Source organism: Megascapheus bottae, chromosome 6 (genome assembly GCF_031878675.1).
Source record: "Megascapheus bottae isolate mThoBot1 chromosome 6, mThoBot2.hap1, whole genome shotgun sequence".
Lineage (NCBI taxonomy): Eukaryota > Metazoa > Chordata > Mammalia > Rodentia > Geomyidae > Megascapheus > Megascapheus bottae.
The window spans coordinates 68,714,055-68,741,970 of NC_143514.1; the positions used below are offsets into that span (position 1 = coordinate 68,714,055).

Here is a 27,916-nt window from a genome sequence, read left to right on the forward strand (position 1 = left end):
GGAAAATGGGTGCATGGAGCAGTGTTGGGGACACATCCTGTTCAGCATCCAGAGCCTCAGCCTTCCCCACCAAAGGACCACACTACATCAGCCTCACCCACGGCTCAACAGGATCTGCCCAGAAACGGTTGGGGGCCCACCTTGACAGCGTACTCCATGTTGGTGGCCTTGTGAACACAGCGCTTGCACACAGAGTAGGAGCCAACACCGATCGTCTCCTTTACCACGTAGCCATCACTAAACACCAGGTTCTTCCCATGGAGTTGCTACAGGAGACCAAGGAATGGGGTTCACGGTGGGCACCCAAGTGCCAGCTGTCAGCCCCAGCACCAGAACCTTGACTTAACAGAGATGATGCTGGGGAAGTGTCAGGAGGACTGGGCAATGATGACTGTGTGACCGTAGGCAAGAACCAGCCCCTCTCTGGACTTGAACTCTGGGCCTGAGCACTGTCCCTGAGCTCTTCAGCTCAAGGCTACTGCTCTACCACTTTGAGCCACAGCGCCACTTCAGGTTTTCTGGTGGTTAGTTGGAGATTAGAATCCCACAGCTGGCACAGTGGCTCATGCCTGTAATCCTAGCTACTCAGGAGGCTGAGATCTGAGGATCAAGGTTCAAAGCCAGCCTGGGCACAAAAGGACCGGAGATTCCACTTGGCTCAAGGGAAGTGCGGTAGCCTTGAGCTGAAGAGCTCAGGGACAATGCCCAGGCCCAGGAGTAGGGGCAGTAGCCTTGAGCTGAAGCGCTCAGGGACAGTGCTCAGGCCAAGTTCAAGCCCCATGACCCACCAAAAAAAAAAAAAAATCTCACAGACTTTGGTGCTTGGGCTGGCTTTGAACCATGATCCTCAGATCTCAGCTTCCTGAGTAGCTAGGATTACAGGTCTGAGCCACAAACGCCTGGCTCATATCCTGACTTTCTACTCATTGGAACCTTCACTGGTTCCCTGCTGGTCTGGGCTGCAATCTGTCAGTCATAGGGTGTGTTACTTTTTTTTTTTTTTTTTGTGGGGCATGGGGCTTAAAGTTGGAGCCTGGGGGCTGCTCCTGAGCTCTTCAGTTCAAGGCTACTGCCCTACCCCTAGAACCACAGCCCCACTTTCCCTTTTCTAGTGATTAATTGGAAATAAGAGTCCCAGAGTCTTTAGAGCCCAGGCTGGCTTTGAATCTTAGATCTCATCCTCCTGAGTAGCTAGGATTATAGGTGTGAGCTACCACCAGGCTTAGTCTGGTTTCTTAACATTTGTTCTGGACAAAGATGACCCAGTTGGGACAATAAATCACACAGTCAACTGTAATCACAGTAGTTAAGATAACCCTCACAACTCTATAGAGGAGGGCTTATCATGATCTTAATTTACAGATGAGTAAACTGAGGTACGAGAAACGTGCCTCATCCAAAGTCACTATTATTCTGTGAGCTCTGAAGTCTGTATTCATACCTCTCCTCTCTAAACTTTTCCTTGGAGCAGGGCAGTATACAAATGAGGGATGAATGTGAGAACTCGGTCATCTGCTGCCCACTCCTGACAGGCACTGGGCAGCCACTCCCTCACACCTCCTCCTGAGCATTCACTGGCTTTTACACACACACACACACACACACACACACACACACACACACACACACACACTGGCTCTGTGCTAGGGAGCTTACACCTTTGGGATCATCTAGACATCAGGGACAGGTGTGAGACAGGCAAGGCTCTAGGAGCTTGGGCTCCTTCAAGATTTGTCCCAGGCCCATCAGGCTTCAGAGTGTGTGTTCTTCATTTTGCCTTGAGGCTTCCGGGTGGAACAGGGTAAGTGAGCAGCAGTGCCCTGCCTGGCTCACCTGTACCACTGAGTGCAGGGGCGCCTGTGTGGCCCGAGGCTTCCCGTCATCCTCCATCAGGCCAGTGGCCACAAAGCTGAAGCCACGGAATAGCTGATGGGCTCCAGCGCTGGGGGGGATGCCTGGGGAATCTGTAGGGGGCAAGAGGTGATGTGAGCCTGAAGAGGTCTCTTGACCCCCAGACAGCCCAACCACGAGGACCCAGGAGGTCCTTGCCTGCCTCAGCATTTGACCATAGTGGGAGACTGTGGGCTCTTCATTCTAGGCCTTGCCTCTCTGTTCCCACATGCTAAGACCAGCCCGACCCTGCCACATGAAGAACATGTGATTCCCACATTTGGTTTCCAGTCCAGGTTCCATTCAGACTAAGTGTCCTGGTTACTTTCTCTCAAGGGTGACTATTCAGGTCTTTTTTTTTTTTTTTTCAGTCATGGGGCTTGAACTCAGGGTCTGGGCACTGTCACTAAGCTTTTTTACTCAAGGCTTTCATTTTACTTCTTTGAGCCATAGCACCACTTTCAGTTTTCTGGCAGTTAATTAGAGTTAAGAGTCTCATGGATTTTGCCTGGGATGGCTTTAAATTGCAATTCTCAGCTCTCAGCCTCCTGAGTAGCAAGGATTATAGGTGTGAGCCATCAGTGTCCAGCTCAAGTCCTTCTTTTACACTCTCCCAGTTACCCCAAATCTGCTGCCATACTCGCACACTTCTCACATTCCCCTCTGCCCCTAGGAGAAAAAGTCCAACTCTAGTCTGGCCACTGAAGTCCTTGTAGTCTTAGTTTCCTTGCTTCCTTCTGAAGCTTAGCCATGCAGGACTTCCCAAGATTCTTAGGGAGGCCTCTGAGCAGTTACCAGATGTGCTGTTCCCTCTGGAAAGTCCAGTTCTTGTTCACCCTTCAAATTCAGTTCACCTTTCTCTTCTCTCATCCTGTTCCTCTGGCCCTTTGTCCTCAACAGCTTCTTTTCCAGCAACAGCCTGAGCTAACCAAGGGACCATCTTATGAACCATTATTGCACCTTATGGCTAGGCTACAACAAGAACCTGATATGTCCTTAACTGATAAATAATAAGCAGACAGGTTGTTCACAAAGTGCTTAGCTTGGGGCCTGGGAGTGTGGCTAGTGGTAGAGTGCTTGCCTAGAATGCAGGAAGCCCTGGGTTTGATTCCTAGGTACTACATACACAGAAAAAGCCGGAAGTGGTGCTGTGGCTCAAGTGGTAGAGCGCTTACCTTGAGAAAGCCTAAGGACAGGGTCCAAGCCCTGAGTTCAAACCTCAGAACCAGCAAAAAAAAAAAAGTGCTGAGCTCTCAGTCTCCAGCAGTGTACAAGCTCCAGTGAGATAAGCATGTGCTCTGCTAAAACATGCTCCATGAGAGGCACCTCAGTCCTAACATCCAATTTGCCATTCACAGGCAGACACCTGGCCAAAGTGTTTGGCCCCCTTGTTGGCTTCTTGAAGCGATTCCTACGAATCGCTACTACAAGACGGTGATTAGACCCATGTTCCGGATGAGTACCCTGACAGCCAAGCAGTTAGAAAGCCCAAATTCCCAAAGCCAGATTCCCACGTTTGCTCTTGACCTATAAATACTGTCAACCCTGCTCTACCAGACTGTCTCCACCACAGTTTTGCTGGGTCAGATTCCTTAGCCCTGACCCAAGTGCACGTCTGATGTGTTTAGTCTTCCCAGTGGGCTGGATGACGCCCACAGCAAGGGTCCCGACTCTCCCATTATGGCCTGAACCACCCACACACGTCACCCTCTCACCCAGACACAAAGAAGCCCACAGAACCCCAGAGTAAGAGTCAAGCGGCATGAGACAGGCCAGACACTAACTGCCTGTCTACCCACACACCCAGGCCTGGCCTGCCAGAGTCCCTGACCATCCTTGCGTCCCCAGGTGCCCTGGCCTCCCTGCTTTGCCCCTGGTACCAGCCCTGGACAGACAAATCAGACAAGGGACATACCTCTTGGTGTGCGAGATGTAAACTCAGTGTCAAAGTAGAAGGTGTCATCAGGCTGAGCTACCGCGGGCTTGAAGGGTGGCTTGATCTCGCGACGGTAGAGTTTCTACAAGGTGGGGTGGGCTTTCGGATCACTACGGTACTCCCAGAGCCCGCCAGGAGCCCCTGCTGGAAGCAGAGGCCACACTGCCCAGCAGGACTGCTTGCCTGAGGGAGGCCAGTCCTGCTTTCAAGACTGGTCATCACCTTCCACTGCTACTTGCTCGGTCATCGTCGGGAGAGACCCCTCTCGCTACCCTTTCTATGGCCCACCCTGTGGGAGTTAGGAATGGATGCCACTCACGTTCCAGTCAATGGTGGAGTAGAAGATGTGCCGCTTGATTTCCTCTGCCCCATCGGGGCCAGAACCTAAAAGAACCCACATGAAAACCCTAGGCAACCACCCTACCAGCCAAGGAGCTGCACAGAGCTCTGGGACCAGCTCTAGGACAGGGAGCAGGATAAGCTCACCCTGCCCTGAATGAATGTGGCCAGACATTATCCTAAGACCTGTTGCCCACTTGGTATTATCTACTTTTATGGAGTTTTGTTCCCCCCCACCCCCCAACCCAGTCCTGGGTCTGAGCACTGTCCTCAGGCTTTCTCAAGGCTAGAGCTCTCCCACTTGAGCCACAGCACTACTTCCGACTTTTTCCACATATGTAATACCAAAGAATTGAACTGGGGTCTTTGTGCATGCTAGGCAAGCACTCTACCACTAGGCCAAACTCCCAGGCCTTTTATGGAGTTTTTGTTGATCAAACTGCAATGTATGCATAGGAGGAGGAGACCCAGCAATGTCAGGGACCTTGTCAAGGTCAGGACAGAGCTGGACTTATTCTGAGAAGGACAGAGGCCCCTTACACCCTCCAGCCTCAGGCTCTATCTGCTCCTCTTATCCTAGTGCCTTCTCAGCATAGACTGCACCTTCTGAAGCTGGCCATGGTTCAGGTGAACCCAGAAGCCAAGGAAACAAACACATATTGAACATGTACTACGTGTCAGACATGTCCGTACAACTTCACTCAATCCGCAGAGCCCTGTGCCAGCTTGGGATCCTCAGCTCCACCGAGACAAGAAACCCAGAGCTTGGAGAGGTGATGTCACCTGCCTAGGTCACATGGCTCCTACGTGGTACTTATTCACTCAACAAATATTTACGAAGGACTGCAGTGAGCCAGGCAGTTGGGGACTGACACCACTGGGGCTGGGACTTGAATCCTGTCACCCCTGAGCTCATGGGCCTTCTCTTGAGCCAGCAACCTTGGCAGGGAGACTATGTGGGAGCCTCTGTCCTTGTCCTCAGAGGGAGTGGAGATGACTCAGTTCCTGTCTTCCCCCTACACACAGGTCACCCACCCCCTCCAACATCACACATGGAGCCAGAAAGCAGAGTGGCCCTCAGCATTGTCTGCTCACACAAAGGACAACGGTCCCTTTCAGCTCCAGATGTGGCCCCATGGCCTAAGTTGCAGCTGCACCCTGCTCTCCACCGCCAAGCCCCCTCCCCTGAGCTGTGGCTGCTTACCGAGCCGGTTGGCAGGGTTCCTCTTGAACAGGGCCCGAAGGAGGCTCTGGGCTTCCGTGCTCAGAAACTGGGGCATGCCCAGCTTCGCCCTGAAACAGCCCCCAGATCTCATCAAGGTTGAATCCCACCCTGGGAGCCCAGGCTCTCCTCCCCCTCTGTCCAAGCCTTGTTCCCAGCTCAATCAAGACAAGCTGGCCACTACCTCACCTCCCAAGGACTTCAAGGATCCCTCCCACAAGCCCTGGAAGAAAAGAAAAGGGATGATGGAGGTAGGAAGGGGATAACTGACAGGCCTCCAAACCCAGGTGGTGTTGGGGAGTTCTTGAGGGGCCAGTATGGGACTGGTACTTACTTCAAAATCAAGGTCATGGTTTCCTTTCGGTCCTTCCCCTGGAAGGGCAGGGAGCCTGTGAGCATCTCGAACTGCAGAGGAAAAGTTCATTTAGGCTTTGTTCCATCTCTCATGCCTCCTTCCTCCTCCTACTCAAGCCACCCTGCTCCAACTCCAGAAGTCTAGCTCCAAGTCCACCTCTCCCCTTTGCCAACGCAAACCTCCAGAAACAACATTAGGTGCCAGAACCCAAGGAAAGGGCTTAAGCCAGGATCAGGGGAAGGGGAGGGGGGTGGCTCAGGTGGGAGTCAATCCTGGGCTCTTTCCATGGAAGGAAATTGTGACAGAACGCAGGGTAAGGTGAGCTTGGCTGGGAGAAGACAAGAGGAGAGATTTGGAGCTCACCCAACCCTCTTGCTGTCCAGATGGAGACACCGGTGAGAGTCCAAGGATCCTTTCCCCCTTCCTGGGCACTCACCATTAACACCCCATAGGACCACCAATCTGCACTGTGAGTGTGGCCCTGGCGATTGACAACCTCCGGAGCCATGTATTCCACTGTCCCGCAGAATGAGTAGGCTTTCTTCTCATGATCGATGGCCTCCTTGCTCAGGCCAAAGTCTGCAGCAAGGGCCGAGGTCACATCTTTAGAACCCCTGATTTCCTTGCTGCCACCCCTTGCATACTCAGCTCTCCACTCTAGAGGCCTGAGGGCATCACTTCCATGTGATGCGGAAGGAAGCTACAGCCTAGAGACCTACCCAAGGTTACACTCTGGGGAGCAGGGATTCCAAGACTAGAATGTTTCCAGTCTGGAGCCTGCCTGGAGTCTGACCCCTTCTGAATAACTGGTACCATCTCTTAGGAAGAATGAGCCCCCAGACCTCAGCTGAGACTTATCGGGAGTGCCTCCTATCCTCCCCTGGGGACCTAGGGGCTGGTCTCAGCCACTCACCTGTGAGCTTGATGTGGCCCTCCTCATCCAGAAGGATGCTGCAGCAAAGAAACAGGAGTCAGGGGCCCTCAGTGGCAGGCACCGAGGCAAAACTGTGCATTCTGCTGGCACCATGGGGCAGAGGACTTTGTGCTGGCCCAGATGAGGTGCTGCACCCAGAGTGGAGAAATGGGTGGTGGAGCGGAGTCCCAACAATGCCACGCGGGCAGGTCTACCTTTTCTGCTAATTCTTACAACAGCTGTGAGGAAGGTCCTATTATGGCTCCATTTCTTTAATGTCCTGAAGCTACAGTTCAGGAAAGTTAAGCATCTCTTGATAGTCCCAAAGCTAGGAGCTGATGGAGACAGAATTTAAACTCAGATGTACCTATTTATTTATTTATGTTGGTTCTGGGGTTTGAACTCTGGGTCTGAGCACTGTCCCTGAGCTCCTTTTGCTCAAGGCTAGCCCTCTACCACTTTAGCCACAGCACCATTTCTGGCCTTTAATGTGATTAATTGGAGGTAAGAGTCTCACAAGCTGGGCACTAGTGGTTCACACCTGTAATCCTAGCTGCTCAGGAGGCTGAGATCTGAGGATCAAGGTTCCAAGCCAGCCTGGGCACTCAAGTTCATGAGACTTTTATCTCCAATTAACCACTAAAAAATTGGAAGTGGCTCAAATAGTAAAGCGCTAGCCTTGAGCTGAAGAGCTCAGGGACAATGCCCAGGCCCAGAGTTCCAACTGCATGAGGGACTGGGGAAAAAAAAAAAAAAAAGGTCTCAGACTTTTCTGCCTGGGCTGGCTTCAAACCACAATCCTCAGATCTCAGCCTCCTGAGTAGCTAGGATTATAGGCATGAGCCACCGGTGCCAGGCTCACTTCTCCTTTAAAACATAGGTTCTAATTGACCATTGGTGGTTCACATCTGTAATCCTCCATATACAGAAGGCTGAGATTTGAGGGTTGCAGTTCAAAGCCAGCCCAGGTAGCTACGAAAGTCCATGAGACTCTTATCTCCAATTTGGTGCCAGAACTGGCACCAAAGAAGGGGAAAAAAGGTTCTGATGTATTTTTGGAGGTTTAGTTTAAGTGGTAAAGTGTCACTTTGTACAGGTGTAAAAATGTAAATAAATAAAAAAACAAAATACAGTTCTCATTATATGGCCCAGACTGACTTTGAATTACTTAAGTGATGGCTTAAGCGATGATCCTCTTGCCTCAGCTTTCCAAGGAGCTAGGACTGTAGGTGCACCATTACTCTAGCCTTGTCCCTGAGTCCTTGTCCTCTTACTTGTCCCTGAGTCCCAAGGTATTATTTAGATATTAAGGGAATTTTCAGAGAAGAACATATCAAGAAATGATCCTTTTTGTTGTTTTTTTAATGTCAGTTATGGGGTTTGAACTCAGGGCCTAGGCACTGTCCCTAAGTTTTTTTTTACTCAAGGATAGCTCTCTATGACTTACACCATAGTTCTACTTCCAGCTTTTTGAAGGCTAATTGGAGATAAAAGTTTCACAGACTTTCTTGCCCAGAGGTGGGTTTGAACTGTAATCCTTAGATCTCTCATCAGGAAGAGCCAAGATAACAGGTAAGAGCACCTAGCTCAAAGAATGATCGTACTGGCAGCATGTGAGGTGTCATGTTGGCTTAGCAATCAAAGATGGACAACACAGCTGCCTGGAGGGTATCAGGCCTTCGTAATGTCAGCAAGGTAATTAGGTGGCCCCTAATTACTAAAGGTAGCCTGCTGTCACCCTATTCTATCCCACCCGGTTTTCAGAGAGCCCCAGAGGGGACAGTTCTTGGAAAGAGCAGCACCCACATCCATCAGGGAGCTGGTTCTAGAAGAGGCCTGTGGTACTTAGTTCACTAGAGAGGCCAGTGTGTGGTGGTGAGGCGGGGGAGGAGGGGCCTGGGGGAGGGGCAGGGAGGGCGGAGCTCTACTTACTTCTCAGGCTTGAGGTCTCTGTAAATGATGCCGAGGCTGTGCAAGTGGTCCAGGCCCAGAGCCAGCTCTGCCAGGTAAAACTTCACATCCTCTTCTGTGAACATAACCTGCAATGGACCAGGGGCCAGAGGTGGGGAGGCGCCTCTAGCTGGAATCCCCTTCTCTGGAGCTGGGCCACTGTAGTCAGCAGCTTCCAGAGATCCTTTCTAGGTACCATATACCAAAGGGGTTTGAAGGAGGAAATGGCTAACATCCAAGCCACTTACTGTGGCACTGTTTGGCAATAACAAAAAGTTTAAGGGCCTGGAGTTTGGCCTAGTGGTAGAGTGCTTGCCTAGCATGCACGAAGACCCGGGTTCAATTCCTCGGTACCACATACTTAGAAAAAAGCTGGAAGTGGTGCTAAGGTTCAAGTGGTAGAGCTCTAGCCTTGAGAAAGTCCAAGGACAGTAAGCAAAAATAAAAATAAAAGTTTAACCGATAAGGATCTAAGGAGTAGAGAACTGGAAAAAAGCAGATTCTCCTTATATAAGTTTATGTCTACAGACATGAACTAGAATAAATTTAGTGATCTATGATAGTCTTAAAAGGGCAGGGGATGTTGGGACTTCTCCCCTGTGCTCATGGTTCTAGTCAGCATAGCACCTGGCAGCATGGATGTGGTAAGAGGCACCCTTAGCTCTATAAAACCAAGCAGGCATCAGATCCAGAGGCTTTCCAGGGGTGGCCTCTGTATAGGGCAGGTGACATTTCCAGGGACAGAGGCTACCAGGATGGGCTGGACAGTTAGTTATAGTGCCAGGCCACATCAGATACACGCTTCACAATGCCGGGATTGAAGACCTTGTGTGTGTCCCCAGCTCCATCCTTGGGCCCTCTGGCCGATGAATGGTAGCTCACCTCTTTTGAGAGCCGAGTGAAGAGGTCACCACCACGCAGGAAGTCCAGAATGAGATAGAGCTTGCCCTCGGTCTGGAAGGCTGAGAAAGGGGAAGAGCCATGCTGGAGTCATCAGGGCCGAGAGCTGTCTCCTCCAGCCCTGGCCCCTTGGCCTGGCCAGGTGGGAGGTGGACAAGGTACAGAGAAGGCAGCAGCCAGGACTGAAACTGAGAGGGATGGGAACTTGGGTGGGATCTGGTGTCTTACCATAGTGTAGCTTCACCACAAAAGGATGGTTGACATCAGCCAGGATGTCTCTCTCCATCTTAGTCCGAACACGGTCGCGTACTGGCCAGAAGAGAAAGGAAGTCACCAAGAGCCTATACACCCAACACTGCCATTCTCCCAGCCCTACTACAGGCTCGCTTTTCATTTATTTCTCCAAGTGTGTGCTTCTGATATTCCCTTATCCACACCCTGAGGAAATCCATTTCCTTCTTCCTCCCCACACCATTCTGGCTCTCTGAGTTCTGGGCCTGACCCCTATTTCTGCCTCTGAAGGCAATACCCAACAGGGGACTCAGTACTTCACCCAGAACTCCAGCCCTGTCTCCCACCATATCCCATATGGAGAGCCACTGAGCAACTAGTACTCCACTGAGCTATATTTTCTGAGGTCCTTAGGCTTTGACTATGTACCTTTAACACCTCCTCCTGAGCAGACATAAAAATTCCCTAGTCTGTGCACAACACCTTAATAACAATAATAAAATTAGTATTTAAAAAAAATTCCCTATTCTGGGCCTAGAGTGGGGCCTATTGGTAGAGTTTTCGCCTAGTATGCATGAAGCCCTGATTCGATTCCTCGGTACCACATATATATACAAAAGTCAGAATTGGGGGCCAGGAGTTTGGCCTAGAGGTTAAAGTGCTTGCCTAGCATGCATGAAGACCCGGGTTCGATTCCTTGGTACCACATATATAGAAAAAAAAGCCGGAAGTGGTGCTGAGGCTCAAGTGGTAGAGCTCTAGCCTTGAGAAAGTCCAAGGCCAGTGCTCAGTTCCTGAGTTCAAGCCCCAGGACTGGCAAAAAGAAAATGTATTGCCTGGTAATTCTATCAGCAAGCTCTTGGATGACTTGATCCAGGTCTGGCTTCCTTCCCTGCTGGAAACAACTTTGCCCTTGAATCTTTGGATGGGGATTTCTGGGCTCCCAGTGCTTGCGCTTCGCTTCCTACTCCGGAGCATTTTTTTTTCTCTGTCTTTTCTTCTATCCCCTTATCAGCTGCAGCAGGTGCTATGAAGTAATTAACCACCCCAGGCAAAGAGCTTCTCTTTCCCAGATACCTTTTTTTTGGTATGTGTGTGTCAGTACTGGGGCTTGAACTCAGGGCCTGGGCACCGTCCTTGAGCTTTCTCCATGTTATAGCTCTACCACTTGAGCCACAGCACCCCTTCCAGCTTTTTTTTGGCCAGTCTTGGGCTTGAGCTCAGGGCCTGAGTACTATCCTTAGGTTTTTCTCAAGGATAGAACCCTACCACTTGAGCCATAGCACCACATCCGGATTTTTCTACATATGTGGTACCGAGGAATTGAACCCTGATCTTTGTGCATGCTATGCAAGCACTGTACCACTAGGCCACACTTTCAGCCCTATACGTGGCTTTTTTTTTTTTTTTTTGTCTTTTCTCTTTTGGTTATAGGGATCAAACCCAGGAAGTTGCACTTGCTAGGTAAGCTCAATGCCACTGAGCTACATCCTGCCCTTCCAGATGCCTTTTCTTTATCACCCTGGTCAAGAGAACTTCCAATTCATTCCTTAAGGCATATCTCACACTTTAGGTATCCCCTAACCTCTCAGCAGTCTCTGTACAGCCCACTATGCTCCACAGTCTTATACAGCCATACACAAGGATCACAGGACCATTGCACCACATTTGCAAGGCATGTATATATAGCCTCTTATATCCAGACTGTGAGTCCTGGTCATAACTGAGATTTGCTTTCATCATCCTCTATGGCTCTGGGGAGTGACTCTTATCCATCAAGGTGCAAAAAACAAATAAACAACAGTAACAACAACAACAACAACACTACCATCGTCCAAGAGTGTGGCCTAGTGGTAGAGTGCTTGCCCAGCATGCACGAAGCCCTGGGTTCAATTCCTTGGTACCACATACACAGAAAAAGCTGGAAGTGGTGTTGTGGCTCAGGTGGTAGAGCACTAGTCTTGAGAAAGCCCAAGGACAGTGTCCAGCCCGAGTTTAAGCCCCAGGACTGGCAAAAAAAAAAAAAAAAAAAAAAGAGGGGTTGGGAGCGTGGCCTAGTGGTAATGGCTTGTCTAGCATGCATGCATGAAGTCTTGGGTTGGATTCCCCAGAACCATATACACAGAAAAAGCTGGAAGTGGCGCTGTGGCTCAAGTGACATATCTCTAGCCTTGGACAAAAAGTGTCCAACGACAGTGCCCAGGCCCTGAGTTCAAGCCCCAGAACTGGCCAAAAAAAAAGAAAGAAAGAAAACCTACCATCACCCTTCACCCTGCAGATGGGCCACAAAAAACATCCATTCTTAAGGCTGAACTTTCCTACTTCCCCCATCACACCAATCAAGGCTTGGCTTACACATGATCAATGGACACACTGATTTCACAGGCCACTCCTAGTCAACATCTGACCCTGAATCCACTACCTTCACATCCTTTTTAAGGTCCCAGAAATTTAGACCTTGGCTTAGGGCTTCCTTCTGAACCTCTCTGCCACTCGTCTCTGGGGGCCCGCTCCACCTACCTCTCTTATGAACCATGCTATCCACACTGGGCTCCACTTCTTTTTTTTTTTTTTTTTTTGGCCCCCTTCTCTCTTTCTGGCCCCGCTCGCTCCGGCCCCGCTCGCTCCGACCCCGCTCGCTCCGGCCACCACTCGGTTGGGCTCCGCTTGCTTGCTTTCGCTCTCTGTCGCTTGTTGCAGTCTCGTCTCTGCCACTTCCGGCTTGGTTGTGTATGTGGGATACCGAGGAATCGAACCCGGGTCTTTGTGCATGCTAGGCAAGCACTTTAACCGCTAGGCCAAACTCCCGGGCCCTCCACTTCTTTTTTCAGATTCTTCTAGCATCACAAAACAACTGTGCTGACCAGACACCTCTGCCTGACCAGTCTGTCTTTTATTTTTTTCTTCAGTACTACGGTTTGAACTCGGGGCCTCATGCTTGCTCAACAGGCGCTCTACCACACGAGCCAGTCAGTCCCTTTCTTTGTAGGTTACTTTCAAGACAGGATCTCACTTTATGTATGCATGGATCACAAGGAACTGCAATTCTGTGTTTCCTTCTGTCACTGAAATGACACGTATATGCCACTGTGTCCCATAGGTGCTTGGGATGACAGGTGCCCAGCCACTGATGAAGTAGAGTCTTGCAACATTTATACCCAGTCTAGCCTTGAACTCCTATCTTCTGATCTTTGCTAGGATTACTGGCTTGAACTCCTATGCTAAGCACACTGCATTCACCCCGCTACTTCATTCCAAATATTTGCCTTCAGTCAGTCATGGCCAGCCTCTTAGTTTGAGAATGAGTAAGGGGAGAGGGGTAACTGGGTGCAGGTCTGCTTTCTACCTCCATACTGGGTGCTCCTGAAGACAGAGCTACTTCCTTTACCAGTCCCAAGACCTGTGAGACCTGGGCTTCTTCTTTACCCCTGGGCCCAGGTGGGTTTTGCCTTGGAAGGTGCCCAGACTCACCTTTCAGTGTTGCCTTCTTCAGCACCTTCATGGCATACAGATGTCCATTGTCAGGCCGGGTGACCTTCCGCACCAGAAAGACCTAAGAAAGTAGAGGCAGAAAAGTCCAGAGAGGAACTGGGAGGAAGCTGAGCCGACTGGCTCTCATCTTCCATGCTCTATGTTCTATGTTGATTCTAGCTTCCAAGAGCCCCAAGATGAACTTCAGTTTTCCCTGGGTAACAAGGTGACCTCTCACCTTTGCCCTCTGACTCTTTGGTCAAGACCCCTAGGCCCCACCTTGGACATAACTGGTGCAAGCCTCCAGCAGGGACTCATCACTCACTTTGCCAAAGGATCCTTGGCCCAGAACCTTGAGGAGCTCGAAATGAGATGGATCTGCTTTCTCGGAGCCTGCCTTGACGTGGTGCGTGATGGAGATCTCCTTGAGGACGCCCTCATCCTGGACAAAGGGACAGAGCTGGCGGTCGGCACAGGGCCCTGCTCAGACAGCAGGGGATGTTCCATCCAAGCTGTGCCACCAGACCCTAACAGACCCAACAAGCCATGGTCTCCTGATGGGGCTTCAAAGGCTGGGATGCCAAATCACCAAGGTGCAGTTTCAGGTAAGGCCCTGCTCTGGGCACCCTGAGGGCTCTGATCTGGTCAGACCCAAGGGTTGGCCCAGCATAGCTAGGAGGGAGCTGACCCCAGACTCTGGCTGAGGTACAGGGACCTGTGAGATCTGCTGTGGGGCTCCCCGCCCCCTGCTGTTTTGGTTTTGCCACAATAGGAAGTAACATTTGAGCTCACAATGGGGAGGTAGACCGGGCCTTTGTTGCTGGTAAGAATGAGATGAGGGGATTACTTTGGCTATATGGAGAGGGCTAAGTTACACAGTGGCCTAAATATCACCAAGACAACGCCCCCACTCCTTTAACCCATTAAGTATTAGTCTGGGCTGGGTGAAAGTGACCACCAGAAACTCCACGCCTCACTTATCTAAACTTCCCTTGGAAGCCCTGTGAGGGTCCAACTGTTCTAGGGCCCTTCTGTCCCTCTAATTGCTGTCAGTCTTGCCCTGACACCTTGAGGTGCCTCCTCATTTCCCCAGGAAGCAAGTCTGGGCAGGGTCCAACCACCCAGCGGGGCCAGTCTTGGGCTAGGAGGGTCTAAAGGCAGATTAAGCCACAGTGGTTACTCAGGCACCTGTTCCAAGGGCTATGCCAGACTAGGACCAGACATCCGGGCACACTCACCGAGTCCTGCCGGGGGCCAGAACTAGGGCCGGGGGCAGGCAGCGAGGTCTGAACGATCCTGGGTCGTTGCTTCCTGGGTAGCCAGGGGAGCAGGGCCCAGAGCCGCAGACGGGGCAGCTTGGGATCCTGCTCCATCCGCCCAGCAGGGCCAGCACCATGGCAGGAGCAGGCAGTATCAGAGGCTGCTGCGGAGGTGGCCAGGCTCAAGGCGGATGTGCAGGGTGAGGGCGCAGGGGCTGGGCCCAGCCCAGGGCAACCAATCATTCAGGGCCTGCGGTTTGCTAGCTTCAGGCCTCCACCCTCACCCAGCTCCCTTCTCTCCACCCCACCTCTCCTGAGGGCTTCCCTCTGGCCCACCCCCAGCCTCCTGTGGGCTTACAGAGGAAAAGCCTCAGGCTGACCCAGCTGTTAAGCGGTTTGGTACCCAGCAGGCAGAAACAGGTGCCTATCGGCAGATAAGGAGACACCAACAGGCAGAGGTAGGCATCCAACAGATAGAGATATATAAAGACAAGCATCCAACAGGCAGGACTAGGAAGGTACACATCACATGCAAATACATATACATGTACATATACAAATACATATGCACACAGGGAAGTAAAACTTATGCCCAACAGGCAGAGCTAGATGGAGATCTCTACCCAACAGCAGGGAGAAGTGGAAACTCAGGTCCAAGAGAGGTAGACAAGACCTTTGTACCAACATGCAGACAGAAGGGGATATGAACATATCAGGAAGAAACAGACAGGAATACCAATCCAACAGGCAAAGACAGAAAGGACCGAAACCCAGTGGATACCTAACATATGGCATATCATCAATCAATGACAACAGGCACTCATCAAATGGAGACAGAACCTGAAAACCAACAACAGAGACAAGAGGGCAGCAACACAACTAGAGTAAATGAGGCCATGTAGACTGACAGATGCCCGGGGGCAGACAGAAGCAGGTGATAGCGCAGAGATCACCAGGAAAAGAATGAAGGGCAGAGCTGTGCATTCTTGTTGGTATAGCTAGGGTTGTGGAGAGCAACAAGGGAACGCAGCTGCCGGCACTCAGAACTCCAATGTTTGTGGCCAACACATCTCTAAGGTCTTGCTTCCCTAGGATTTACCTGAACAGAGTCTAGGGTTGTCTGGTTGAAGGGACCATGTCTGATTACATATTGATGATTCTGACTCTGATCAGAAACGGTTAACTCCTTTGGGGAACAGGAAACTGAGGCACAGAAAATAGCAACATCCAAAGCAAATAAGTCAATGAAATGACTTGAGCCAACTCTGCCTTCTGGGCCCTTCCTGGCTATAGCCAGGGAAAGGTGAGCAGGTAAGTCCCCTCCTCCCTGCCCATCCAAGTTATCCTTTCCCTAAATCCTAGGACCAGTACGGAGTTTCCCACTCCAGATCTTGACCCTCAGAGACAACTAACTTCAGGAGACGCTCTGTGACAAAAGGGGATAGGTTTAACAGCCCTACAAAATTACCAAAAAGCAGGCAAATTAGCCCTTTTGTCGAATGCATAATTTTTGAGACTGACGAAATTATGACTCAGAGAGACTGAGATAGCTTAAAGCCACAAAACAATCTCTGCTCATCCTACCCTAAGATCTGCGTCTCCACTTGTCTTGTTCGCCTCTGACAGAAAATTCTCTGGAGACAGACACAGGCACCCAGAAACCCCAGAGGACAGAACCACCCTTCCCCCGCCCCCTCATCTATAATTCACCCAGTCTTGATGACAGACGTTGCTGGAGGCAGGTCACTCTTCGGCTCACCTTTCTGAGACAGGAGACTGGATCTCTCTCAACTCTGGGGAACTCTGCTGGGGTCTGCATAGTGGGGCTCACGCTAGTGGCCAGAAGGCCCTGTTACTCCTCATACTTCTGCTTTTTTTTTTAGCGTTGTTGGCCCAGAAGGCAGGGTCGGGTCCCTGGCCCCCCTCCTCTCACTTCCCCCTTGGCAGGGAGGAGGGACTGAGATGGTACAGGAGGCCTTGCTGAAGAGGGAATACCAACAGACCCTAAGCCTATGATCCAGGGAGATCATAGAGGAACAGCTCCCTCCCTGCCCACCCTGTCTCCAGACCCTAAGGAAGAAAGCCAGTCCCGTGATGATGAAGTGGTGACCCAGCAGGCATCAGGCATCCACCTGGGAGCCCGGAGAGCAGTGGGAGAGTGGAGCTTAGCCACTGTTTCCCTGTCAGTATCCCTGCCATGGCTCCCAAGAATGGCAGTCAAGTGAACAAATCCAGTCCTGCCCCCTCTCAAGGTCTTCCCTGAAGAAGCCAGTCTCAGTCCCTGGGGGTGGGGGAGGGGGAGAGTGCAAGAGGAGGCGTGGCTGCAGAAGGGAGAGGTTAGCAGCAGGCTCTGCCCTCTTCCATGTGGGATCATTCCCCCCCCCCCCCCCCCGCCAGCACACCCACAGGAACTGACATGAGCTTTGATCATCGGAAACCCTTTCCTTAGACAATCCTGTACAGAAACACATGCCTCTATGTACACAGGACTTCCCCTTCCCTTGCAGGGCCTATAACAGCAATGGGCAGCGTGGCCTGGAAGGGCTGTGAAAAATGTCTCCCATACATAGAGGCTCCTGTGGCTTTCTCAGGCCCGGGTAGCTGCCCCAGAAGCCCTCTGCCAAGCGCTCTGGGCAAGCACCAGTCCCAGCTCTCTCCCTAACCCCCTTATACCTCAGAAGCAGGGGAAGAATGACTGTGGCTAGCAGGTTACCAGAAGTGACAAGAGGAAGGAAACAGTCTCAGAACTGCCTTCACTGAAGCAGGGGGGCGGGGGATGAAACTCTGGTAGCAGGAGGGGGAAGGACAGCCACCAGGCCACCCACATCCCTGAGTCCTGCCCAGTTCACCCCACAGACACTTCCTCTTTGTTTACTTCCTCCCACAGCACAGCTGGGACAGAAGCCCAGAGTCCTACGATATTACTCCCCGAGAGTCGATCCCCCCTTCCAGCTGTGGTCAAGCCCACCTGATAGTCTCTGGCCCTAATGGACACCAGCAGTCCCTTTCCCAGCTGGCAGCATCTGGGCCCTCCCAAGGATTGTCTCTAAGTATATCTCCCAGCATGCCTCTGAGCAGTGAGGCCTGATTGACAGTTCCTAGGTCAGGCCTGGCATGGAGCAATAATGAGAACAGTACCTGGCGCTGAATGGGCATTCAGTGCACACAGTCATTCTCTGCTTCAACCTCTGCTGCTGTGGGGTCCACTAGGCCTGTGTTTGGCACTGGGATGAGCAGCCTGTGTCTCACCTCCAAGGGGAGGTGTCACAATCCCCCTATCAGAGATGAGAAATCTCGCCTCAGAGACAAAGTGACTTCCTCAAGAACACAAGTAGCAAAGGGGAGCAAAGCCTGAGTCTGACTGCTTCCCATGCCATCACTCATCTAGTTCATCATGGTTCCCTGCAAGGCCTCTCTGCAGGTATGAAACACCAGCATTGTGCCTTTCCATTGGATAGCACTGACAGCTCCTGCCCTGCTATGGCCAGGCCAAAGCAGGACTTGACGTCACACAGCACGGAAAAGAAATACTCGATAACACAACTATGCTGTATCAAGGTGCTGTGGCTGCCCAGAAGTGGTAACTATCTAGTAAGAGAGACCTTGAGGGAGCCGGACAGGGGGAAGTCAGCTGAGTCCTAAGAATGAACAAAAGTAGCCAGGAGGAAATGGGAAAAACAAAGACAACCAGTGTGAGCTAGGGGCTTGAGGCCTGTGTGCCTGGTCTTTACCAGCTGGATGCTTCTGGGAAAATTTGAACCTTAATTTCCTTCTCAGTAAAATGAAGGTTCAAACTATATGCTCCACCTTCAGATGGTTGTTTCTAGGAGCAGACTGGGCCATGGAGACAAAGAGGCATTGTATACAAAATTTCTCTCTGCCACGGGGTCTCCCCTGGACAGGCTGAAGGGCCAGAGCACCGGCAAAGGTCCCAGGTGCTGGAAGGGTAGGCTGCCCCACTCCAGCCATTCAAGGGAAGTTCCTCCTAATACCTGAGGCTCCCCAAAGTCCACAGTCACATCCTGCCTGAGCTCCGGCCAGGGGAGCTAAGGGATCTGAGAGGGATCAGGGTTTCATAAACAGGAAGGGAAGAGGGGAGGGGGGAAACGCTCTGCTCTCAAAATAGACCTGAAGGTGCTTCAGAGGGGTCCAGCTCCGGAGATAACTGGAAGAGGGGGCCCGGGATGCCCAGTCCACTCCCAGGAAGGGAGGGAGGGAGGCCACGTGGAGCTTCAGTGTGCCTGGGGTAGTAGCAGTGTGGATGGCATTCCAAGAGCGACCTGTACTAGTTGTCCACACTATAGCTGCTAAAACCCCAATCCCACTTTTGCCTGAAATGGACAAAATAAACAAGCATGAAGCAACACTATGCCATAAGCCTTCTTCCAGGTGGCTGTAAGAGGTAAGTTCTAGTTTTCTTTAATAAGAAAGGAGTCTAAGCCTTGGAGACACAAATTACAAGCAAATGAGACAAAAAGGAAGCCCAGGATGCTGGGCTCTCCATCCCCTCCACCTGAAAGGCTAACTTCTTTTTATCCTGCTACTCAAATGAGACCATCCAAATGCCAGCCAACTAGCTCTGCAGGGTAGATAGTCAGGGACCCAATGGCTACTGCCACATACAGCAGTGACCATCTGTCTGGTCCATGCTCAGCCGGGAGCTCAGATGCCACCAGCTGGGGCTTGGATGTGCCCATCTCATTATGCCACCAAGAGAAGTGTGGGTACCTGGTTGGTATGTGTCTGCCCAGAATGGAGGTTCTATATGGCCAGGACTATGTTCTTCCCTTACCATAATATCTGCCACGTGGGCTTCCCTATGGCCACCTGCCCTCTAAGACTGATTGTTCCCTATTGCTAGGAAATATTAGCTTCATTTTAGGGTCCCTGAGTGCCACAACCAGGTGCACTGAACGTCTAATGAAGGGTAAAATGTCAGCTCATTTCAATACACACTGATGAGGTCCTGAGCGCCCCCTGGTGTATGAAGCCCAGAAGGGAGCACTGAGGGATACTGGTGTCTGTCTGGAGCAACAGATGAATGAGCAGGTTGGTGCCTGGGGCTAGAACTTCAAGTCATAGATGGCCATGCTCTTCCTTCTACGGGCTCTGTAGAGCACTGGAGAACTACATGCAAAGCTTGTGATGTGGTGCTAGGTGAGGGTTCCCTTCTTTCTCTCCCTTCATGGCAGAGATTGTTTCTGGCTGCCTTATCATCTCTAGCCTTATCCCCCTTCCTACCCAAGAATCTTCTGCTCCAGGACAGGAGCCATGAACTGGAGAGTGAGTGGAGATTCCCACGCTGAGCCCCTGCCCTCTCCCAGGAACTAGAAAGCCTCTCTGAGGCTGGTAGTGAGTGAGAAGTTGCACTCACCACCAACTCCTCAAAAGCAATCAACTATTCTACAACTTCCAAAACCTCAGCCCAAAGATCTGAACCCCTGGTTCTTTACCAGGATCCACAACCTCTTCACTTTCTTACTAGAAAACCTAGGGGAACTACTTTGGGGAACAATTCTTCAGACAGAGACAAGAAATAAACCAAGAGGTCCAGGCTACATGGTTTACTGACCCCATGCCCACGGCACTGTTGCCAAGGTAACCAACAGAAGGGGGTTAGGAACCTATATTTCCTACCTTGCCCCACCCCACTCAGCTCAGTTTCCTTATCTTAAGAAGCTGAGTCAAGATAAACAACATGACCAACCCTGATTCCATCTCAAAGGTCGAGCTTATCATAGGTTTGGGCTCGGCAGGCTGGCAGGCCTAGGTGGAGAGGTGGGGCTATTAGCAGGAAGTTAAGCTGAGCAATGTATTGTGCATGCATTCTCACTCCTGGTACTAAAGCTACTGTGTGCCAAGGAGTTATCATCTCATTTGTCCTTCACCCCTCTGGACTATCTTTTCCCAACTGACAGAAAAGGATACAAAAACTAGAAAGAAGAAAAGTTTGGAGATGGAGCCAGGACTTGAACCCAGGTTTGCCCATGCTTGGCTTCTGCCCAGTGGTTTCCAATTACAGAGATGAGAAAGCCAAGGCATAGAGAGGACAGGGGATTCACCTACGGTCATACAACTATCACCTAGCCTCTGGTGTGTCTGACTATAGGAAAGACCCATGATAAGCAGAAAGAGAAGCAAAAGGGGTTGCTTATCATTCTAGCAGCCACTTGCCAGGCACTGGGCCTGGTCGGACTACAGAGGCTGTCGGTTCCTCTAGTATTACCACCCCAGCTCATGGGCCCAGATGTTTCTAGGCCCTTGTCAGGCCCAATCCTACAAGAAGCTTAAGAGCTGTCTTAAGAGCTACCCAAACCCCATGAGTAAATAAATCTAGAAGTATCTATACTGGTATGAGTGACAAATAGCTAGAGTTCCAGCGAGAGTTCCTGCTCCTAACCCCTGGCCTATGAAATAGGAAGAATGGAACACTTGGATTCTATGCCCACAGCTGCCACTAGAATTAGGTGGAATTGGAGCAGGAAGGCTGAGCTGCACACAGGATGAAAGGCCAGGGCCTTTGTGTCCAAGTGGAGCAAGGACAGGTCTCTCTCCTCCAAGGTCATACAAACAGTACCTCCACGATCTCAAGGCCTGGCCTTGGTCCTCACCTTGGATGGTTGAAGTCCAGATTCTTCTCCTGATGCCTGTCCATTCTGGAAGAGAAAAGAAATTGGGCAGCACTGTTCCCCCAACATGAGGGAAAGCTGTGCACCTGGGATACCCTGACTTGATGGTTCCCAAGGTGGACATGGAGACAATCACGAGTTCCAGCTGGGCCCCCTCTCCCGACTTCTGCTTTCACAGTGAGGGTACAGATGAGGCAGGAAAGTCTGTGAGACTCTTTATTTCCAATTAATCACCATCATTATCAAAAAGAAAAGAAAAAGAAAGGGACAGTGCTTAGGCTCTGAGTTCAAGTCCTAGGACCCACACCAAAAAAAAAATCAATACACACTGGACTTCATAGAGTTTCTACAAAGGTATATAATGATTCAAAGTCTTGGTGTGTCCAGTCCAGAAACAATGGCTGTCCTGGACTTGCCTCACTCTGGGACCTCTTCTCTCACTTTGTCCAGCAGTAATGGTGGCTCTACTGGGTCCCAGGGTTGTTTTACTGTACTGCTTACCTTACTACAGGAACTGTTTACACACAATTCTACCCTTCCCAATAAATAGAGAATCCTAGGAAGGAAGAGATGAGGGCTTGGTGCTAAGAGCTGCTCTTCTGAGCTTCTGTTGCATACCAAGTTGGGCTCTCACACCTGTGGCATTATTAAATCCTTGTATCAACCCTGGGGTTGGGGGGGTAGTCTTGGCAGAGAAGGAAACTAAGACTCAGAGGTGAGCAGTGATGGTACATAAGATTCCACAACTAAAAAGCAGGAATTCAAAGTGTTCCAAAATCTAAGCAGTGCTCATTAAAGCTCTGCTTATAAACATCCCGCATCTCAGCCCAGGGAGCTCTCTGCAGGGAGAGGCAGGCATTGGAGCCCCTCTCTCAGAAATCCTGTTTCTTCCAGATTCCAATCCAGATAGTAATGAAAACCCAGAAGTGTACCAAACCTATCTTGTTTCAGAATGATGAGTAGATATCACAACCCCTCACGGCACGAAGACTGTGATGAGAAAAAGAGGTCTCCAATAGCTAAGAACACCCAGCCCGGGGCAGGTGGGGACTTTGGAGCCAGGAGCTGTGTCTACAGGGCAGCTGTGGCCTTGCTTGGCAGCAGTAGGCACAGCTGTGCTCTGCCTATTACATAATCTCCCTGCTCCTGGAGCAGCTCTCCATTGTCACTCTAGAACATCCTTCCTGTCCCCTTCATCCCTTCAGCGTCACTGATTCTGCCCAGGAGCCAAGTCTTCTACAGGCCTCTACACAGACAGACAGACAGACAGACAGACAGACACACACACACACACACACACACACACACACACACACACACATAGCTATTATGCCTCAGCAGCCTGGGGAGAACAGATAGGTTGGTCAGGAATGCTTTTGTAAACCGAGTTCTAGTCCACCTAGCATTCTAGACTCTTGACATGGGAATTGATCCACATATGATCACAGACTACCCATTAGCCCACTTTAAGCCGCCATCCTTCCCCCAAATTGAAAGTGTCTGTTATAATCTGCTCAATCACTCAATATTTATTAAGGGCCTCTATGGAGCCAGGGCACCAGTGGCTCACACCTGTAATGCCAGCTACTCAGGAAGCTTAAGGACTGCAGTTCAAAATCAGCCTAGTTAATCAGGAAAAAGCTACAAGTCAATGTGTGACTCAGATGGTAGAGTACCAACTAACCTTGAGTGAAAAAGCTAGGCAAAAGGCCAGGATTGCGGCTTAGTGATAGAGTGCTTGACTAGCATGCACGAAGCACGAAGCCCAGGGTTCCATTCCTTGGTATCACATACACAGAAAACGCTGAAGGTGGTGCTGTGACTCAAGGGGTAGAGCACTAGCCTTGAAAAAGCTCAAGAGCAGTGCCCAGGCCCTGAGTTCAAGCCCCAGGACTGATGGGGATGGGAACTGTAAAATAAATAAATAAATAATATATATATATAATATATATATATATATGAAGATTGTAACTGGTCTACAAATAATAGTCATTGTTGTTACTGGGTTCTGGTTTTAGCTAAACCTAATGACCTGAAGCCTTGATTAGAACCATTTTTTTCACACACCAAAGTGACTTGAACAGAGACTTGGCCACTTTGGCAAAAAGTGACACAGGGTCCAAGTCAAATGGCACCTATCTGTCCACCTAGTCTCAAGCTCTTCCCACACTCTTCTGGGTCCCGCAGCACAAACACACAAGTACACTCAGAAGGAGATCTCTCTTGTCCATCAGCAGCTCCTTGGCACTGAGCAAGGATCCAGCAAACAGTCTGTCCAATAAAAAGTCAACCCAGCAAAGACAGCCAGAAGGACAGAGCACATTCTATTACTCCCATTTTCAGTTAAGGAATTCACCTAAGGTCCCTCAGCTAGCAGGTGGCAGCCGCAGGAGCATGACCAGTCATGTGGCTGCAAGTCGAGATCCCTGGTGAGGGAAGGAAAGAGGTGTGCATACCTTGAGGTGCCTGTTCCCTGAGCCTGGATGATTCGGGGGACCCTGCCCCAGTTCCTGGTTGGCAGGGTCACTGGCCTGGGTGCCATCTTTACAGAGCCCCACACCTCTAACAGCTGGTGCACCAGCTCTCTTAGGAGGAGAGTGGACAGCATGGAAAAAGGACTGAAGGGAGCAGAGAGAACTACAGAACAGCCTGAGTACCAAGGGGTGAAAGGTTGTCTTCCCTTGAAGTTTAATGGAAAGAAAAACCCAGCCCATGCTCACACTTGATGGTGCAACCACAAAGACACAGACACTGACCTAGGCTCTGCCAGGCATTTACTTTGGCCTTGGTTCCGTCACATTACATTGCAGAGCCTCCATTTCCTCCCTTGAACTATAAGGGCAAGACTGTCTTCCTAGCAGCTGCACTCTACTGCTTAGAACAGTACTCATCACATAAGTGCTGAATGAATGAATGCCCAGCAATAATGACCTTGCAGAATGAAGTCCTTGTCTGAAAATGCTTAGGACATAACTCAGGACATAGCTTAGGATATAGTTCAGAGGTAGAGTACAAGCCCCTGGGTTCAATCCCTAGGATGGGGAAAAAAAAAATCCGGAAGTGGTCTATGAACTCAGAGAATAGGGAGATCACATCACATATTTCCCCCTCTCCTCAAAGTACTACTCATGAGGACAAGCTGCCCAGACTACTGTAGCCCCTTCTCAGGGGTTAGCTCCTTGTTGAGAAGAGGGGTCCAGGGCAGTGGCTGTAGAAGCTGAGCAGCAGAGCAGATGGAGAAAGGCAGCACGTGTCCCACAGACAGGAAGGAGCCCCAGGAACTGGGTTCTAAGCCCAGCCCTGGCAGCCCTGCGCACGGCCGGAGGCTGGGGGCCAGGTGCCAGGACACTGCCAGCCCTCAGCAAAGGCTGGACAAGGGCCCTGTGAGATGAAGAGTCTGCCAACATCCGGAGCTGCTCTTGGAGTACCTTCCACCTGGACCAATTTGAAGCTAGTCTATACTCATCCAGGAGCCTCCTTGTTTGGACATAAGACAGTGAGAAATCTGAGTTCCAATCCTGGCTCTGACATGAATGCACAGGCCAGGTCTCTAAGCTGAATTTTCCCATTTGAGAATGAGAGTAATAACCCCTATCTTTAGAAGTTAGTGTAAGAATTAAAGTAACAGAGCCAGGTGCTGGTGGCTCACTTCCGTCCGTAATCCTAGCTTCTACCCAGGAGACTGAGATCTCAGGACTGAGGTTTGAAGCAAGCCTGGGCAGACAAATTTGAGATTCTCTTATTTCCACAGAACCACCAAAAAGCCAGAAATGGAGCTATGGCTCAAGTGGTAGAGTGCCAGCCTTGAGCAAAAAAAAAAATTAAGGAATAGTGCCCAGGCCCTGAGTTCAAATGCCAGCACCAAAAAAATAAACAAACAAATAAAAAAGACAAAAGATATAGGGAAGTGCAGTAAGGTGGATGGCAGACAGTAGAGCTGTGTGGAAGGAACAGACGTGGGGAGAAGGCCAGGGAAGGCCTAGGCAGAAGCAGAATCTTCACCCACACTAGCAATGGGTTTACTTCACCTGGGCCACACCCTGGACCAGGCCCTGCCTCCCAGCAGCCTATTTTCAGTATCATTCCAATACAGATCCCAGGCCTCTGCCAAGTGGCCTTGCCAGTACCTCACCAGCCTCTTTCCTAGCCAGGAGCCTCTGGCAATGGCGCCCGGTACCTGTGGGTCAAGCTGCTATATCATTTACATGTCACCTGGGCTAAGAACAGCGAAGCCCTGTTCTCCAGTGAGAACGGCCCAACCTGAACCCCGGCTGCCCCAAGTCTCCTGTTACCCAAACAATACCACCCAGTCCCTGGCACCTCCACAGAAGGGAGGAGGGGACAGCAGGAGTTCAGCACCCTCCCAGGCCCAAGGAACAGAACTAGAATTTAGCTCGTGTCACTGGAGAAACACAGGCCCAGACAGGCTGAGAACTGCCCGAGGGTCACACAGCACTTCCAAAGTGAAGCTCCTAGAAAAATCTTCCCCCTACTCTGAAACTCACCAGTCTCCTCTTACAGAAGTCAGGTGCAGTGTACTCAAAATGGAATGAGTAACCTGGCCCCTGCCTCAGGAGTTCCCAAAGGGAAGCAGGAAGTAGTGTCCCAGAGAATGGAGGAGCTTTGGGGTGTGCATCTACTCTTGTTACTAGTGAAACCAAGGGGAAAAGCAGAGCTGAATCCCTCCCTAGACATTCTCATCCCAGCTCTACCTCTTCTGGAAGCCTAGGTCACAGGAGCATGCCTGGGCAAAGGAAGACACTTCTGAGTCTCCTCGTGCCACCCGCAGCCTTGTACCCAGTCTTGGTGTATATGTATTGGGGAGGGGCGTGAGTAGGGGCTGCAGAGGGCAGTGTTCCTCACCTAAAAGGGTGAGTCAGCGAGAGAACCTCTGAGCAGCCATGTAGGGCCCATAAAAACCCCATGGCAAGAATCCCAGAGCAATTTACTCCAAATTGCGCCTTCAGGTTGGTTACCTAATCCTGCCGCGCCCACCCTCCAATAGCCAGTGTTGGCCATCCCTTTAAAGGAGCAGCACCTTCGACTGCTGGCAAACTAGGCGTTCGTGCCACCAGTCTCCACCTGTGGCAGAACAGAAGAGAGGGCAGAGGCAAAAGACAGGAGAAACATCACCTAGGCACCAGGGTCATCGAGGTGCCCACCCTTGTCTGCTCCCCTTGCCCCCCAAAAGCTTCTCTTAGGGACAGTTTCACTAGCTGCCTTTGCAGTATGAGGCCAGGGGAAAGTTTTCAACCTGCCAATACAGGGCTTGACCTTGACCCTGGGGTCACAGGGCACTGGAAAGCCGACTTGCTGAATGCTCAGAGCCTTTCACTACAGAACCCTAAGAGGAAGACAGGAGAACCGAGGTGGCAGAGGCCACACTCCCCAAGGGCCCAGCCCTCACCACGGGAGGGGAAACATGGAGGAAGGCAGACACAAGGTGTCTGCCCACCAGAATTAATCAAAAGTTCTAAGGGCTTTTGGCCACTCTCTTCAGCACAGCCAGGAGCAGGGGACACTAGGTGTCCTCTGGCCCTAGCCTTAAGGGCAAAGGAAACTAGGAGTTTCGGCTCCACAGGGGTGGTGTCATCTCACATTCCACAACTGCCAGGGACTCAGAGGGGCAGCTCCCGCTAAGGGTCAGCAGTGAGGAGGAGAGAAGGGAATGTCCTGGGGGGTGGGGGGCCGCTGGCAGAGTGTGGGTGGGTGTCCTATGATCCTTGTCCCTACTAGAATTCCAGACATCTGAGCCAAGCCCTGCCTCTCTGCACAAATGGAGGATCTATGACAGCTCCCAAAAGATGCCAGGCGAGGCAGGTCCTAAAGGTGTGGATAGAGGGGGCCGGATTTCAGCGTCCCACGGGGTCCCCTCTCCCAGCACCGGCGCGGAGGTACTCAGCGATGGGCGGAACCGTCCCGTGCACACGCACACCCGGAGCACAGGGGGTGGATCCCGGCAGTGTGGCGGCAGGAGAACCGAGGGCACCCGCCGGGCTGCACAGGCGAACTGCGCCGCCCCGCCCCTGTGCGGATCTCGGCTCGCCGGCCGCAGGCGCCCGTCCCCCCCACGCCCCGCTCCCTCACCTCCGGGTCCAGCGGCACCAGCTCCATATGCGGCCAGGGCTCCTTGAGCTGGGCGAGCGGCATCGCGCCGCCGCCCCCAGGCCGCCCGCGCTCCTCCGGCGGCCCCGGCTGCGCGTCCTCCGGGCTCGAGGGACTCCTAGGCTCTGCACGCCGACCCCCACGCGCCCCCGAGCCCCCGGCGCTCAAGCTGGGCCGTCCACTGCCGCAGCCGCCGCGGCACTCGCACTCCGGCTCCTTCCGTCACCCCGCGCCGCCGCGCCCATTGGCTACCTGGGCTGGGGGCGGGGCCGCCGAAGCCCCGCCCCCAGCCCCCGCGGCGCGGCATTCCCGGCGCGGACCCCCGCCCCCGCGGCGTCCGGAGTCCCGCCCGGCCTCCACTGCGAGGCCCCCCTCCCCGCTGGACCCCAGCCCACTGGCTGGGTCTCAGGGCGGGTCACCCCGGAGGCCACCCGTCTCCAGTCCTAAGGTCCTTTGGAATTTCAACCCTAAGGTTGCTTCTTCCTCCCGCGGGAGAGGCTTCGCGACCCGCCTGCAGGCACGCGGGGTGTCCCGGGCTAGATCCCAGGGCAGGCTTGGGAGTACCCCGCGCCCCGCGGTCCTCACGTCCTCCCGGCTTCTGCCCTCCGCGCAGCCCGCAGTGGCATCTCCAGGGATCCGTCAGCACCCCCAGTGCCCCCGGGGTGATTTCTCAGTGCACATTCCGGTCATTGGAGGACCCTGGTTTCAAGCCAGGT

The 27,916-nt window shown here is 51.8% G+C and overlaps 1 protein-coding gene across 4 annotated transcripts in view; it reads right to left on the minus strand.

Moving 5' to 3' along the window:
* Nucleotides 1-27,420, minus strand: part of Rps6ka1 (ribosomal protein S6 kinase A1) — a 39,522-nt gene extending 12,102 nt beyond the window's left edge. Inside the window, exons 1-15 of one of the 4 annotated variants that reach the window (XM_090335494.1) lie at nucleotides 27,183-27,420; nucleotides 21,078-21,122; nucleotides 13,533-13,649; nucleotides 13,208-13,289; nucleotides 9,734-9,814; nucleotides 9,488-9,567; nucleotides 8,588-8,694; nucleotides 6,656-6,693; nucleotides 6,179-6,321; nucleotides 5,722-5,792; nucleotides 5,370-5,458; nucleotides 4,146-4,210; nucleotides 3,806-3,908; nucleotides 1,834-1,964; nucleotides 141-266 (exon numbers count right to left, since the gene is read on the minus strand). In XM_090335494.1, the coding sequence (XP_090191620.1) occupies nucleotides 141-266; nucleotides 1,834-1,964; nucleotides 3,806-3,908; nucleotides 4,146-4,210; nucleotides 5,370-5,458; nucleotides 5,722-5,792; nucleotides 6,179-6,321; nucleotides 6,656-6,693; nucleotides 8,588-8,694; nucleotides 9,488-9,567; nucleotides 9,734-9,814; nucleotides 13,208-13,289; nucleotides 13,533-13,649; nucleotides 21,078-21,122; nucleotides 27,183-27,245 (1,341 nt within the window). In that variant the 5' untranslated portion in view covers nucleotides 27,246-27,420. Of the gene's footprint in view, nucleotides 1-140; nucleotides 267-1,833; nucleotides 1,965-3,805; nucleotides 3,909-4,145; nucleotides 4,211-5,369; nucleotides 5,459-5,721; nucleotides 5,793-6,178; nucleotides 6,322-6,655; nucleotides 6,694-8,587; nucleotides 8,695-9,487; nucleotides 9,568-9,733; nucleotides 9,815-13,207; nucleotides 13,290-13,532; nucleotides 13,650-14,445; nucleotides 14,601-16,225; nucleotides 16,400-17,604; nucleotides 17,690-21,077; nucleotides 21,123-27,182 lie in introns of those variants that run through there. The other 3 variants (XM_090335496.1, XM_090335495.1, XM_090335493.1) reach the window with 3 other exon arrangements.
* Between the last annotated feature and the right edge of the window lie 496 nt (nucleotides 27,421-27,916).